This window comes from Oncorhynchus gorbuscha, linkage group LG08 (assembly GCF_021184085.1).
Source record: "Oncorhynchus gorbuscha isolate QuinsamMale2020 ecotype Even-year linkage group LG08, OgorEven_v1.0, whole genome shotgun sequence".
Lineage (NCBI taxonomy): Eukaryota > Metazoa > Chordata > Actinopteri > Salmoniformes > Salmonidae > Oncorhynchus > Oncorhynchus gorbuscha.
Genome location: NC_060180.1, coordinates 71,616,343 through 71,632,066, shown reverse-complemented (window position 1 = coordinate 71,632,066; position 15,724 = coordinate 71,616,343). Strand labels below are relative to the sequence as shown.

Sequence of the window (15,724 nt, the reverse complement as noted above, 5' to 3'; positions counted from 1 at the left end):
CAGAGGGAAAACTGTTAGCCCACAACTAACGATAGAGTTGGCAAACTATTCCGATTTTGAAGTTACAATAGTTATACTTTGAATTCTATTTGTATTTATAGACTTCAGAAAATCTCAATTACACTTATCCAAAATGTCTGACTTTGTTTTACTCCTCCAGCAATGCAAAGCACTTGAGGACTTCATCGAGGGATCAAGGTACCTACATCGCAGGGAAGTGAGGGACTTTGCCAAAGAATTGGTTCACAACAGGATGGGAGGACTTAGTGTCCTGGCAGACCGGTCCAGTGTGGAGCACACCCTTATAGAGCTGGCTGTCCACATGTCTGCTGTGCTGCTCACTGGGACAGAAGGGCTGCTCACACCTCTACAGCAGCTTGGCCTGTCTCCCAACAATATGCTGGTATGATTTTCATCGGCACCTGTCAATATCTTACATTGACTTTCTCCTTGTTGACTGTGGGAGTTGTCTTTTATCTGCTTATGTCTACCCCAACAGAGTGCCTTTCTACCCACAATGCCTGAGGACATGCTGGCTGTCGCTCAAAGGCTTATAACACAGAATAAAGTGGATTATGGACTCTCCTGGTACTGTAAGTACAGACATTTTGAATCCTAACCTGATAAACGCTTGTACTGTAACTTGAACTTTGAGTTAATCATCGGAGGTACACCTCTGTGAAATTGTATTTATTAACATCGTGCTACAGGAAGCGTATAGACAGTAACTGTGTTGTGGATATCTACCGTTGGAAATTGATTGTTATTTTCAGCTAATATAATTTTGGGTCAAAAACAATAACATTTCTGTATAAGCTCAGTTTTGACTAAAATCTCAACAGCTTGTCCGAATGGTCACCCCTGTGTTGTCGATAAGGTAAGCAAAGTTCTTCATGTAAAATTGCGTTAGTTTAATATTTTATGTTCGTTAGCTAAGCAAACAGCCAACTGATTTACCCACTCTATTGCAGTGTGGTCAACCCACCCATAAGGCAAAATGTCTAGAGTGTGAGGCGGAGATTGGAGGGGAGAACCATGTTCCCTTGAATGGTTTCCAGAAGATGGAGCTACAGCAGTAAGTCAGCTCTCTAAGGGCGCGACATTGATATTACTGCCAAAGCATCAGAGTAGGAGTGCTGATCTAAGATCAGTTTGGCCTTTAAAATTATACTAAACAAAAGACAGGAGGGACCTGATCCTAGATCAGCACTCCCGCACTCTTAGAAAAATGGTTCTTCATCTATCCCCATAGGATAACTCTTCGAATAACCCTTTTTGGTTCCAGGTAGAACCCTTTTGGTTCCATGTACAACTCTTTCCACCCCAAAGGGTCCAACCTGGAACTAAAAGGGGTTCCTAATGAAGACGAGAACCCTTTTGGAACCCTTTTGGAACCCTTTTGGAACCTTTTTTTCTTAGAGTGTTTTCTGATACCTTTGATACATGGCTCATGTCACGAGCAAAAACTGAACGTGTCCTCTTAGGGGAGATCTCACAAGGACTGGCCACATCCTGGGAGACCCTCAGAGGAGGGACAACCCAGACACCCTGGACACCAAAAACATGTCCCTCACCCCCTTCATCCTGGTCAGACTGCTCACCCACCTGGCCATGCTGAGAGGGGCCTCAGAGCAGCCACAGGTAGGCCATCTTGTCTGCCAAAAGCTGCCAACTCTTTCTAGCTTTATGGGTCCAGTGTGTGAAAGAACAGTACCTTAATTAAGTAGGGAGTCCACCCACACTGCCAAGAGTGATTGCTTTGGTGATGAAATTCCACTTCCTTGTAATATAAAATGCATTTTACCAATAGAAATATGATAATTCATGTTATTAATTGTTCAGTGGGTTCTTTCTTGGACATATCAACATTAAAGTCGGATATCATAACATTATCCATCTAATTTATAAGCATCGAGCTCTATTGACATAGCGGTGCAGGTTTCTAGTAACAACTTTTGAGGATTTTATATATTTGGAGTATTAGCCTTCAAAGTTGTTTCTGCGGTTTGCTAAAAGCAACATTTGCATGACGAGCTGAATTCAATGTAAAAGTCTTTGAAAATAAAAAGCTTGATATACGCTCAGTGCTCAGTTGACATTTCAGAGATACGCTAGTTTTTGTGAGAAATATTTGAAAAAGAACATGAAGTAATTTAGTCTCAAAATCGATATCTATCTTACCTCTCAATTTTTTTTACCTGTTTACCTGTCAGGTAGCCTTAATTATTGCACAGAATCCAGCTTAGCTGACACAATACACATTTTTTTTAAACCTTTATTTAACTAGTCAGTTAAGAACAAATTCTTATTTTAAGTGACAGCCTAGGAACAGTGGGTTAACTGCCTGTTCAGGAGCAGAACAACAGATTTGTACCTTGTCAGCTCAAGGGTTTGAACTTGCAACCTTCCGGTTACTAGTCCAACTCTCTAACCATTAGGCTACTCTGCCGCCCCACAATGTCCAATATTTCTGACCACTTTTTTTCTCTCTGGACCCATTTGATTTAGTCCCCCTAGTTCTGACCATCCAACGAGGGTAAAAACTCTTAACTTCTTAACAGATTGTGATCGAGACATGAGGCTTGGACCACTGGCTTTCTTAGAGGATTATCTATACCAGAGCATGAATTCCATAAAATAGTGAAACAGTAAAAAAAGTGATCCTTTAGATAAAACCATACTAAACATTTTTACGTCTCCAAGTCATTTATTAAAACACACTGTTTTGCAATGAAGGTCTACAGTAGTCTCAACAGCACTCTGGAGGGTAGCACCATGGTGCAGCCGGAGAACAGGTACGGTTCTCACCCCGTTCCATAGATTTAGACGGTAATTATGGCAACTTCCGGAGGACATCCTCCAACCTATCAGAGCTCTTGCAGCATGAACTGTCCACCCAATCAAAGGATCAGAAAATTAATCGAGTACTGAAAGCATAAGCTACAGCTAGCTAGCACTGCAGTGCATAAAATGTGGTGAGTAGTTGACTCAAAGAGCGATAAAGACAATAGTTGAACAGTTTTGAACTAATTAATTTCTTCAAAAATGAAGGGGAGAGAGAGAGATTTCGTAGTTTTTTTTTCTTCCAATTACTTAGCTAGCTAGTTTAGCCTACTCAAACACCCGGCTCAAACTTTTCCAAGTCAAGGTAAGCTTTTGGTTTTATATATATATGTATTGCCACCAGAGCCCGCCGGTGTAACTGCTAAACTGCTTGCTGACTGTACACTGTACAGCAAGATTGTAGCGGGTTTACTAACGCTTTAGTTCTAGTAGCTATGTTGACTATAACGTTAGCCAATATGGTGACAACGATGTAGGCTGTGTTTAGCAGTTGGATTGTAAAGGTCCCAGACAGCTGATGTGTTGTGCACTGAAGTCCACAAGCGAAGGGAAAAGGTGAGGGGAGGAGAGTGCGTCGATGCGAGAAGGAATTATGCTGTTTGTATGTGGCTGCTATGAAAGTGAACTGTGTTTGCATGTGATCAGGGGTGTATTCATTCAACCGATTCTGTTGAAAAACATTTCTTAAACGGAAGCATAAGGAACGAAATGGGAATAAACATACCTAAATTTGTTGGACTAATGATTAGCTAGATAAAGGCAAGAGTGCAAGGTGGTATTGAATGTGTCACTGACTGTCACCTTCATTACTCAAATTGTTTCTCTCGACCTGTGCACCTACGTTGCAAAATTTTATTCATAGGCTAGGTTGTAGCAACCTCATGATGGGTATAGGGAAAATCGAGTATCATGTAGTAACCTAAACCTACCGATGTAACATTGAGCTGGGTGAATGGAATATGAATGACAGTCATCCAATACGCTGTAATAGAAATAAGGCCAAGGTCATAAAAACAAATGATCGTCCTCCTCATCTTGAACAGCACCGATCCACACAATTAACATATTATTTTACCCATTGGTCAAAATATGCGTTTTTGATTGGACAACCTACCTTAATTAAATTGAAATTGTGTACCATTGTTTACTCAATTATATAGCTCACAATAAGACCTGTATAAATGTAGCATCAGTCAGCTTGTTAGTTCATATTTTATACTAATTTCAAATGTTCTATTGCAAATGAAATACAAAGTAGTTTATAGAAGGCAGTATTTCGCAATAATATTCTCCGAAAGTCAGTATGAAGGTTTGCGCTCAGGCTAGAATGAAAGGTGGCTGGTGCGTAGGAGAAAAAATATCTATAGAGCTCAAAAGGTCGTCGCACTTTAAAACCACGAAAAGGAATAACCCAACGAGGTTGAGAAGATAAATATATTTCATCAGTAGTAAAGGACATTTTTTGCCACGTTTAAACCCCATTCGTTATCTCCAGCACCTAACCAGCGTTTTACAATATGTGAAAATGGCAGAATTTCTATGATCCGTGGTTCAAAAGATAAAGATGTCCTAAAAGAATACTTCTCTGTGACATCACAGGGTAGAATTAAAAGTTTTATTTTTTTTTAAACAGTGATTTTCAAAACCTGCAACAAGTGTCTATCCAGAGGCAGGGTGCTTTCTTGCTCCCCACGTCACCGCAAATCTCATAGTGTTTGGAGAAAAGAAAAAAACATTTTCAAAAACAGTGATTTTAACTTTTGATGATGTCGTCGGGGCTGAAACGTATGCTCCTTGTTTTGTTTTTAATGAAAGTAAAAAGAATGTTAACATTTTACATACAGCGTTCAGTTCAACGGCCTACCTTTTAAAACATTTCATACGAAGAGACACTGAAACAGGAGCCCTATCCTTCTCTATACCTTGCACTTTCACCCTCTTGTAATTCTTTCCTGCAATTAATCTCCCCGTTTTGTTTCTCTTTCTAGTCCATCCAGCAGATCATCCAGCCTCCAGTCCAGGACGCCTGCCAATTTCTGATTTGTCACCTGCTGAAAGACATGGATCAGCTGACCAAAGCCCTGGGGAAGGGAAATGATGACACTGTCACCACCGTCCACCTGATAGTCAGATCCATTCTGGAACCATCACCGACCAATCAATGTAAGGATGTTAATTTCAAAGGGAATGTTTGAGTTTGGCAGGTACTCGCACTCAAGCTATAAAATGGGGGAAAAAAACAAGAAGGCCGAGATGTAAAAATGTACATTATTTAATTCCATGCTGGAAAGAATACAAAGTGCCATTGTAAAGTTAAAAAATATAGCTTTTTTTATATTTTAGTATATATTTTGTTCCTTTTTATGGCTTAAGTGCAAGTACCTGCTGAACTCTGCGGTTTACAATTATGAAAGCTAAAAATGCTTGGAGACTGTATAGCGCACCAGTAGCCCCATCATTGACTAGTCAGTCGTGTCTTTGTTTCTAGTGCCGGCTGCCAATGATCCCCAACTCTCAACTAAAGAGGCCAGAAATACCTGGGAGACAACTGTTGCTACTGACATCATCACTCCTCAGTTGAAGGTGAATCCTTTTGGATTATATTTTCAGTTGGCTAGTACTGTACAGCGTGATTGAAAGATATTCTATTCCAGCTTTGACAAGAACCATGACAACCATTTGTGTGTCATCACAGAACCTTGACCAGCAGCTGAGGGAGGTGAACGCCACCATCAGAGATGACTCCCGTGTCTCCTCCAACTTCGTCATGAGGGTGACATTTGGGGACGAGTGTCCGTTGTCCTCCCTGTCTCAGGGCTCCCAGGTCCACTGTTCAGGGGTTTGGAGCTGCAGAGAGAGGGTGTCCCTACTCAGTCTCACCCACATCGTAGAACAGAATGACGGAAAGGACAAGCTGCCATTACTCTGGAGGTTCCTACAGAAGGTAAACCGTCATGAATTGTCTTTTGGGGTTTTTCGTAAACGCTCTGTAAGTATGTATTATTATTAAATATGTGCCGTTTTTTGATATATTGTATGTGGTAAAATGTCAACAGCATATTTTAATGGTTTCTTTGTGATTCTGGGACATTTTTTAAATCACACGATCGGCTGCGTTATTCATTTGGTGATTGAACAGGAGGCGGAGTTCCGACTGGTCAAGTTCCTTCCAGATATCCTGGCCCTACAGAAGAGTCTGGTGAAAAAGTTCCAGAACTCATCAGACCTGATGGATGTCTCCATCAGAGAGTTCATCCAACGACAGCCAGGTAACTGTATCATAACAATGCATCCTTGGTACTATGCAACATAGTTACCAGCCGAGTTATTGACCATTTGCCCAATTTCATATAGATTTCCTTAAAAACAGAATTTTGTGATTTGTTTTTTTTGTTCTCAATAAATGTTTATCTTCTAACAGGGCCAATGAGAGTGTGGTATGAGAAGCAAGTCCAGATATTTATGAACACGTGGAACCTGCTCAGAGTATCTGTAGCCACCAGTGAGTTACCCTGTCCTCTATAAAACATGGCAGGTTGCCCTTACGACCAGAATGAATTGTCAAAAACAAGAATCTATTGTTTAGTGTGTGTTTTTGACAGCCGCTGTCTGTGAATCATGGACGTTGTGTGTGTGTGTGTAGATGAGATAAAGATCCCAGAGGACTTCTGGAAGGATGATTTGGACCTGGACAGTGACCTCCAGTACCTCCTGCCGCGGCGTCAGGGTCCAGGCTTGTGTTCCACGGCTCTGCTAAGCTACCTGGTGGCCCTTCACAATGAGCTGCTGCACTCTGTGGACCGCCACACTGGGGAAGACACCAGGTACACTAATGAAGAATGAGAGTTCCACCGAAAGCTTACTTAAAGAGACATTTTTAAATGGCCATCTACTGTTATAATCTCCACCGGCCACAGCCAGAAGAGGACTGGCCACCCCTCAGAGCCTGGTTCCTCTCTAGGTTTCTTCCTAGCTTCTCGCCTTTCTAGGGAGTTTTTTCCCTAGCCACCGTGCTTCTACATCTGCATTGCTTGCTGTTTTTGGTTTTAGGCTGGGTTTCTGTATAAGCACTGCATCTGCTGATGTAAAAAGGGCTTTATAAATACATTTGATTTCAATTAGATTGTTTACTCAAAACGATATGTTAGGATTTTGTTCATTTGTTCAAATGACTATTTGCATCATCACCACAGTTTTTTTGCTCTACTGAAAAGTGCTCAATATTGAAGAATTGGGGATTGTGGACAAATGGTCAAAACATGGGAAGCAATGAATAAAGCAATGCACAGTATAAAATAAATAGGTTAAAGCCCGTTGACTGAATAGGGGGTGACTTTCTGCATCAACAGCTACAAGGTGAGCCTGTCAGAGCTGACAGAGCTGCATGTGATCCGCTATGAACTGGAGAAGGACCTGCTGCCCCTGGTGTTGTCCAACTGCCAGTACAGCCTGGAGCGTGGCAAGGAGACCCTGTCTGAGTACGACCTGCCCAAGATCCAGCAGCAGGTTCTCACCCGCTTCCTGCAGGGCAAGCCTCTCATCACACTGACTGTAAGTTCAGGGCCTGGTTCCATTTCAGTCCCTGGTCACGTTCCATAGTTCCTACCCCTATAGTTGAAGGTAATATGGCACTCACTGACTGAACCAATGTGTTGACTTTCAGGGAATCCCCACTCTGGTCACCAGACACGAGAGAGATTATGACATCATTTTCAAAATGGTGAAAGGAAACGTGCCTCAGGCAAGTCGTTCTTCATCATCAAACTTGTTTTTGTTTATACTCTTAATATGGTATGTGATTATTCACTTCACTTTACAAAAACAAATATTTGAAATGTTGTTGTTTCTTTTAGGAGCATCTGCCGTCCCTGACCCTCACAGCCCTGTCCAGGGATCTGCAGTCGTACAGTGAGGTGTGTGAAGCCCTGAAGGCTGTGGAGCTGGCTCTGGGCTTCCTGTCCATGACTGGGGGAGTTTCCCAGATGCCCCTGGACCGCTACCTGGAGGACATGCTGAAGATGGGCGAGCAGATGGACCCTCGCATCTTAAAGGTGACACAGCCACACCATTTATAATATTACATGAAACACATGACTTGGTTGGTCAATATCAACTTAAACTGAGACTAGGCAACAGGATGTTGTCACAAACAGCACTGTAGACATTGAGATGAATGTGATGCAATACTTCTCTCTCGCTCACACAGTCACACAGAGAGTATCTGTGCATGCTCTTAGTTGTTTAGAAATCAACCAGATATTGCTGTTTTTTTTTATTTTGTGCATCGCCAATTCTACCTTAAATGCAAGTGGTGAATTGTTTTCAATGTTCGTAATGTGTGTTCTACGCGGTGCCGTTTCTGCAGGCTCTGGGCAGGTGCAGTCTGAAGCACTGTGTGGCTCTGTGGCAGCTCCTGTCATCCCTCAAATCAGAGAACATGCTGAAGAGTCTGAAGAGGGTAAGACACGTTCAGACCAACCAACGAGACACAGAACATGACACAATCATCCACAGCACATGACACAATCATCCCTAAAACAACCTGACTGTGTCAATTGTGTGAGCTGTTCAATGTTTTAAACCCAAAATTATTACATTGTAAAATTAGTATTTGCACAGCTGAGAGAGTTCTCCCCCCCTCTCCTCTTCAAGGACCCTTTCTCTGGGGTGTCTACAGAGTACCAGCAGCCCCTGGAGGAGGAACAGAAGAGGCTGCTCCAGGGATTCATCTCCAAGGGTCACGTTGACACCTGGCTGCTGGAGATGCACGAGTTCCTCCTGCTGAATCTGGGGAAACCACATGTCTCAGACACCTACAAACCACACTGGAGGTGAGGTCAAATGGCAACCATTGGGGAACTCTGGGTCAAATCATAGGTTCCAAACCATGCAACGATATTCACTCACTCTATCTTTTTAAAGGGATAGTTCACTTTTTTGTCGCTAACATTTTTGGGAGTATGTAGCAATCATAGAAATAAGAATGAACAGAACGGGCTTGGAAGCTTTAACCCTGGCAATGGATTGGTAAACTCATGGGTACACTTGCAATGGCTGCCTGGTATTGTGATGCAATCATTTTGGTATTTTGGAATGTTCTATCAAATGATGCCAACGGATGTGGCTCATGCACATTAAGCAATAAGGAACAAGTGGCAGTGCTGTATCATGAATACAGTCACGGGTAAATGGCGGTGTTCGACCCGGCGCGCGATAAATACAATTTATTTATAAAGACTTTCTTACATTAGCTGATATATCAAAGTGTTGCACAGAAACCAGCCTAAAACCCCAAACAGCAAGCAATGCAGGTGTAGAAGCACGGTGGCTAGGAAAAACTCCCTAGAAAGGCCAGAACCTAGGAAGAAACCTAGAGAGGAACCAGGCTCTGAGGGGTGGCCAGTCCTCTTCTGGCTGTGCCGGGTGGAGATTATAACAGAACATGGCCAAGATGTTCAAATGTTCATAGATGACCAGCAGGGTCAAATAATAATAATCACAGTGGTTGTCGAGGGTGCAACAGGTCTGCACCTCAGGAGTAAATGTCCGTTGGCTTTTCATAGCCGATCATTCAGAGTATCTTTACCGCTCCTGCTGTCTCTAGAGAGTTGAAAACAGCAGGTCTGTGACAGGTAGCACGTCAGGTGAACAGGTCAGGGTTCCATAGCCGCAGGCAGAACAGTTGAAACTGGAGCAGCAGCACGGCCAGGTGGACTGGGGACAGGACACCGGATAAGACAGGAGAAATACTCCAGATATAACAGACTGACCCTAGCCCCTGACACAAACTACTGCAGCATAAATACTGAAGGCTGAGACAGGAGGGATCGGGAGACACTGTGGCCCCATCCAACGATACCCCAGACAGGGCCAAACAGGCAGGATATAACCCCACCCACTTTGCCAAAGCTCAGCCCCCACACCATTAGAGGGATATCTTCAACCACCAACTTACCATCCTGAGACAAGACCGAGTATAGCCCACAAAGATCTCAGCCACGGCACGATAGCTCTTATAAAACTGTGACCATCATATTCAAATAACAATGAATTACATATTTTCATACATACATTTCATTCATACACAATTTCATTCTTTCACCAGAAGATAAAGTCCGGAGAAAAATCTGGTTGTTAGTTATTTTAGTCATGTTGCTACAGACGCGACCCAGTCGTTAATTATTTTTGCGTAGTTGGTATACAAAAGGACTGGTCGTCCATTCTAAACAAAATGGTTGCTATGCAGTCTGGACAACGTTCTTGTCACTTGCTTGCTAGCTATGTATGGTACTACAGAGATCGAAAATCAAATGTGAAACATTGTTTCCGAGGTTGGACAGGCAGACAGCGAGGTTTATATTAATCCTTAAGGGAGTCTATTGACGCACTGGTGCATCAATCTAAGTAACATAATAAAAAAATCCCCATCAAAAAATTCCTCAGTTTAAGCTTGAGATACCTGATTTGCATGGGCTGTGTCTCAATCTACTGTATCCTCCGATGTCGACCTTCCACATCTTTAGTGGAAGGTGGCTGAGCAAAAGCTGTGTTTGTCAGACCATGAGACATCCCGAAAATCGTTTTTCTCACGAAAACGTCTGTACCCTCTGAATGGTTATGACCACTCATTGAAAAGGGGAGATTCTCATGAACACGATGTTGTTTTCCATTTAGCTCTACGACCCCCATAAGTGTCACAGGACTCGTCTCAAGGTAACCCATACAAACAAATGGAAGTAGTTTTGTGCCAACAAAAATAAGGAGTTAAATATGTGTCCTAAAATGTTTTTTGAATTCCTGAGCTTTCTTATATATCCTAGATATAGGACAGACACTTCAAAACCTTATTCCTTTCTGGACTGTCTTTTTTTACATTTATGAATGTGTTATTCAATGCATTTCTATGGACCATAGTAGTAAAGGCAAAATTCTATATTTGATTTTAAAATGTATTAAAATGTTTTTTATATACCTAAATGGGTCCTAAAACTCCAAATAAAACCACTAAATGATCCATGGTATGACCGCCCCAACTGCTTAGACTTCTAGAGGTTAACTCCCGTTGTACCAAACTAAATGCTAGACAGGAAGTTGATAAATACAGGACATGATTGGGACAGCAACACTAACAAGATATTTGTATGGAGGCGCAGTGATCATTTTCAGATGGAACTGTTAGCAGGCATAGGTGTGTCTGTGACGGCCAATACTGCACGGCTTGAAGCTGCTCGTCCACTCAGCATCCATGATCCATACGACCAGTTATTGTCAGTTGAGTTGACTCGATAAATCACAGAACTGATTGAAGGGTACACTTACTGCTTTTACTTCCTGGCATGGGTACACTCAAAATGGCTGCCAGTCCACCCATTATGGCATCATTGACTTAAAAGGAGACGCCATTTCTGTTCAGTCTTATTTCACATTTCTATGGTAGCAGAAACAGCTTGCATCTGTTAGCACAAAGACACCAGCTAAATTTCTTTTTTTTATTTTGAAGGAAGCTACAGCACCCTGGGAAAGTTGAAAATAAGTTAAAACTTCCAAAAATGAACTTTCACTCATTTTCTAAAAAAGGGGAAAAGTATCATTATTTTGTGCATGTATGCATTAGTTTAGTTAATGGGCCTAAGCCCTAAACAATATAGTGCTTTTCAACCATTCGCTGCCCGCACCCGCCCGCCCAACGAGCATCACTACTCTGGACAGTTCTGACCTAGAATAACGTGGACAACTACAAATATCTAGGTGTCTGGCTAGACTGGAAACTCTCCTTCCAGACTCATATCAAACATCTCCAATCCCAAATCAAATCTAGAATCGGCTTTCTATTTCGCAACAAAGCCTCCTTCACTCACGCCGCCAAACTTACCCTAGTAAAACTGACTATCCTACCGATCCTCGACTTCGGCGATGTCATCTACGAAATTGCTTCCAATCAATCAAATCAAAGTTTATCAAAGTTTATTTGTCACATGACACAGGTTAGTCAGGCTTATTGAGATACAACAGGTTCCAGTGAAATGGAACCCGGTTAGCCAGTGAAATGGAACATTTTTTTTTTTTACTTTATTTAATTAGGCAGGCTCTTAACCAAGAGTGCGGAGAAAAAAAGGTGTGTGTGTGTGTAGGTAAGTAAAGAAATAAAACAACAGTAAAGACATTTGAGAAATAAGAGTAGCAAGGCTATATACAGACACAGGTTAGTCAGGCTTATTGAGATAGTATGTACATGTGGGAATGGTTAAAGTGACTGCATATGATGAACAGAGTGTATCAGATGCGTAAAAAGAGGGGTTGGCGGGCCACAATGCAGATAGCCCGGTTAGCCAATATGCGGGAGCACTGGTTGGTCAGGCCAATTGAGGTAGTATGTACATTTTTTTTTTTTACCTTTATTTAATTAGGCAAGTCAGTTACGAACAAATTCTTATTTTCAATGACGGCCTAGAAACAGTGGGTTACCTGCCTGTTCAGGGGCAGAACAACAGTTTTGTACCTTGTCAGCTCGGGGATTTGAACTTGCAACCTTTTGGCTGCCAGCCCAACGCTCTAACCTCTAGGCTACCCTGCCGCCCCAATGAATGTAAAGTTAAAGTGACAGTGCATAAAAGATTAACATAGAGGAGCAGCAGCGTAAAAGAGGCATTGGGGAGGGGGACACACACACAATGCAAATAACTATTTGGTTACCTGTTCAGGAGTCTTATGGCTTGGGGGTAAAAACTGTTCCAATACTCTACTTAGCAAACTGGATGTAGTCTATCACAGTACCATCTGTTTTGTCACCAAAGCCCCATATACCACCCACCACTGCGACCTGTATGCTCTCGTCGGCTGGCCCTCACTACATATTTGTTGCCAGACCCACTGGCTCCAGGTCATCTATAAGGCTATGCTAGGTAAAGCTCCGCCTTATCTCAGCTCACTGGTCACGAAAACAACACCCACCCGTAGCACGTGCTCCAGCAGGTAAATCTCACTGGTCATCCACAATGCCAACACCCCCTTTGGCCGCCTTTCCTTCCAGTTCTCTGCTGCCAGTGACTGGAACGAATTGCAAAAATCACTGATGCTGGAGACTTACATTTCCCTCACTAACTTTAAACATCAGCTATCTGAGCAGCTAACCGATCGCTGCAGCTGTACATAGTCCATCTGTAAAAAGCCCACCCAATCTACCTACCTCATCCCCATACTGTTTTATTTACTTTGCTGCTCTTTTGCACACCAGTATCACTACTTACACACCTTCATCTGCTAAATTGTAATTACTCTGTTACTATGGCCTATTTATTGCCTTACCTCCTCATGTCATTTGCACACTATATATATACTTTTTTTCTGTTGTGTTATTGACTGTATGTTTTTTTTACTCCATGTGTAACTCTGTTGTTGTTTCTGTCGCACTACTTTGCTTTATCTTGGCCAGGTCGCAGTTGTAAATGAGAACTTGTTCCCAACTAGCTTACCTGGTTAAATAAAGGTGAAATATATATATTTTTAAAATAGTCTGAGGTCTGAAATCACAAGACTTTTCCTCTCTCTCTCTCTCTCATTCTACCTTGTTAGTGTCAAAGAGACGTTGGCTGGATACATGGACCGCAAAGGAGTAGAAGTCCTGCCTGACGTGGAGGCCTCCTTCCCAGACGAGATACGCCTCTCACAGATTGTAGAGACCTGGAAATTCACTGTAACTCACCAACAGGAATGGATGACGTAAATGATCAACCGTCCATTTGAATGTAAACGGCCACTATAAACAATCAGGGAAATGTCAGAATAGATAACAGGAGTAGCCTGTCATAAACACGATTTGTTATTAGCCTTTAAGTGAAAGCACAGCACACAGTATGTGCACCACAGTATGTGCACCACAGTATGTGCACCACAGTATGTGCACCACAGTATGTGCACCACAGTATGTGCACCACAGTATGTGCACCACAGTATGTGCACCACTGACACTTCAGATGCATGTTTAAATGGTAAATATGAATATAAATATTCCTCCATGCAAAAAAACAGCTTTCAATGTGATTTTCCTTGACTGTTTAAAAGTAATAGTTTTTAGTGAATCTTTTTTTTATGTTCATTTTTGGGGGAAGTATAGTTGACTTTGAGACTCTATTCAAACTTTTCTATTTTTTTTTTGATGCAAGTGTAAAATTGTTTATTTTTATGGTATGCTCTTTTTTTTACCTCGTTTAAAAAAAAATGGTTCGCAATCTTCAGACTGTTGTTATTTGGCGTTTCTTCCAAGATAATATATCCTGACACCATTGACTTTAGATCAGTGGGCGCTATGGGTCCATTTTGTCTAATTTGCAGCCTTGTTCGTGAAATGCATGACATTAGAATTGTATCTGGTTGAGAATTCCGTATAGCCCTCATCTCCATTAGTTTTTTGTTCTGATTGAATATGAGTAGATTCTTTGCTTTGTCTTAAATCATTTGTCCAATCATGACCTCCTGAAATAAAAGGGCTGGAGCCATCATCTCACTTTGAGATGCAATTATATCATGGCTGTCCTTCACTGTTTTCCACCACAGAGAGAAAGCTAATTCCAAAACTTAGTTAAAATGTCAAATCAAGTTCAAATTAAATAAATCATTTGCACTCATTTTTATAGGGTTTTCACTTTGTTTTAAAAAGGGTAAGTTCTTAAAATTGATGTTTGGGTCAAAATTAAGTTAATCTTAAATGAATGAACATTTACCCTTTTAATGTGGTCAGTCCAGTTTAGATCATAAAAGCATATCATGGATACAACTTCATTCAAAACACAATCAAGATAGCTTTTTATTTCAATTAACTGATTTCCTTATATGAACTGTAACTCTGTAAACTCTTTGAAATTGTTGCCTTTTAAATATACTGAAAGCAATCTTGATTGTGTTTTGGATGAAGTTGTGTTCCATGATGTGCTTTTTATGATCTAAACCGGACACGTTAAGGGTAATTGTTCAATGTATATCCATTTTTATATGATAATTTTAAAAACAAAGTGATATAATCATTTGCACTCAACATTTCTATAGGGTTTCCATTTCATTTGAACTTGATAAAATGGCACTGTTCTTCCATGGCCTGCACACTCAGACATGTCACCCATTGAGCATGTTGGGATGCTCTGGATTGACGTAACGACAGCGTGTTCCAGTTCCTGCCAATATCCAGCAACTTCGGACAGCAATTGAAGACGAGTGGGACAACATTCCACACGCCACAATCAACTCTATGCGAAGGAGATGTGTTGACCTGCATGGGGCAAATGGTGGTCACACAATATACTGACTGGTTTTCTGATCCACGTCCCTACCTTTTTTAATTGATTTCCTTATATGAACTGTAACTCGGTAAAACCTTTGAAATTGTTGCGATTAAATACACTGAACAAAAATATAAATCGGAATTTCACGACTGGGAATACAGATAGATACCTTTTAAAAAGTAGCGGAGTGGATCAGAAAACCAGTCAGTATCAGATGTGACCACCATTTGCCTCATGCAGCGCGACCCTGAAGTCAGGTCAAAACAACCCTGGTGAAGACGTGCGTCCCTCAGACAGTTTGTGTAGAAATTCAAAGGTTGTTCAAACCTACAGTTTCATCAGCTGTCGGTGGTGGCTGGTCTCAGATGATACCTCAGGTGAAGATGCCGGATGTGGAGGTCCTGGGCTGGCATAGTTACACGTGGTCTGCGGTTGTGCAGCAGATTAGACATACTGCCAAATTCTCTAAAACAATGTTGGTGGCTTATGGAAGAGAAATTAAACAATTATCTGGCAACAGCTCTGGTTGACATTCCTGCAGTCAACATGCCAATTGCACACTCCCTCAAAACTTGAGTCATCTGTGGCATTGTGTTGTGTAACAA

At 41.6% G+C, this 15,724-nt stretch overlaps 1 protein-coding gene across 1 annotated transcript in view; it reads left to right on the top strand.

The window, feature by feature from the left end:
* LOC124040692 (E3 ubiquitin-protein ligase rnf213-alpha-like) overlaps positions 1 to 14,365 on the top strand; it is a 70,828-nt gene extending 56,463 nt beyond the window's left edge. The window contains 17 exon segments of the mRNA XM_046357767.1: positions 161 to 403; positions 500 to 593; positions 843 to 877; positions 972 to 1,075; positions 1,485 to 1,641; positions 4,833 to 5,007; positions 5,333 to 5,427; positions 5,540 to 5,788; positions 5,984 to 6,113; positions 6,266 to 6,346; positions 6,488 to 6,668; positions 7,194 to 7,395; positions 7,508 to 7,585; positions 7,698 to 7,895; positions 8,210 to 8,302; positions 8,497 to 8,675; positions 13,417 to 14,365. Of these exon segments, the coding sequence (XP_046213723.1) occupies positions 161 to 403; positions 500 to 593; positions 843 to 877; positions 972 to 1,075; positions 1,485 to 1,641; positions 4,833 to 5,007; positions 5,333 to 5,427; positions 5,540 to 5,788; positions 5,984 to 6,113; positions 6,266 to 6,346; positions 6,488 to 6,668; positions 7,194 to 7,395; positions 7,508 to 7,585; positions 7,698 to 7,895; positions 8,210 to 8,302; positions 8,497 to 8,675; positions 13,417 to 13,567 (2,445 nt within the window). The 3' untranslated portion in view covers positions 13,568 to 14,365.
* Positions 14,366 to 15,724: the final 1,359 nt, after the last annotated feature.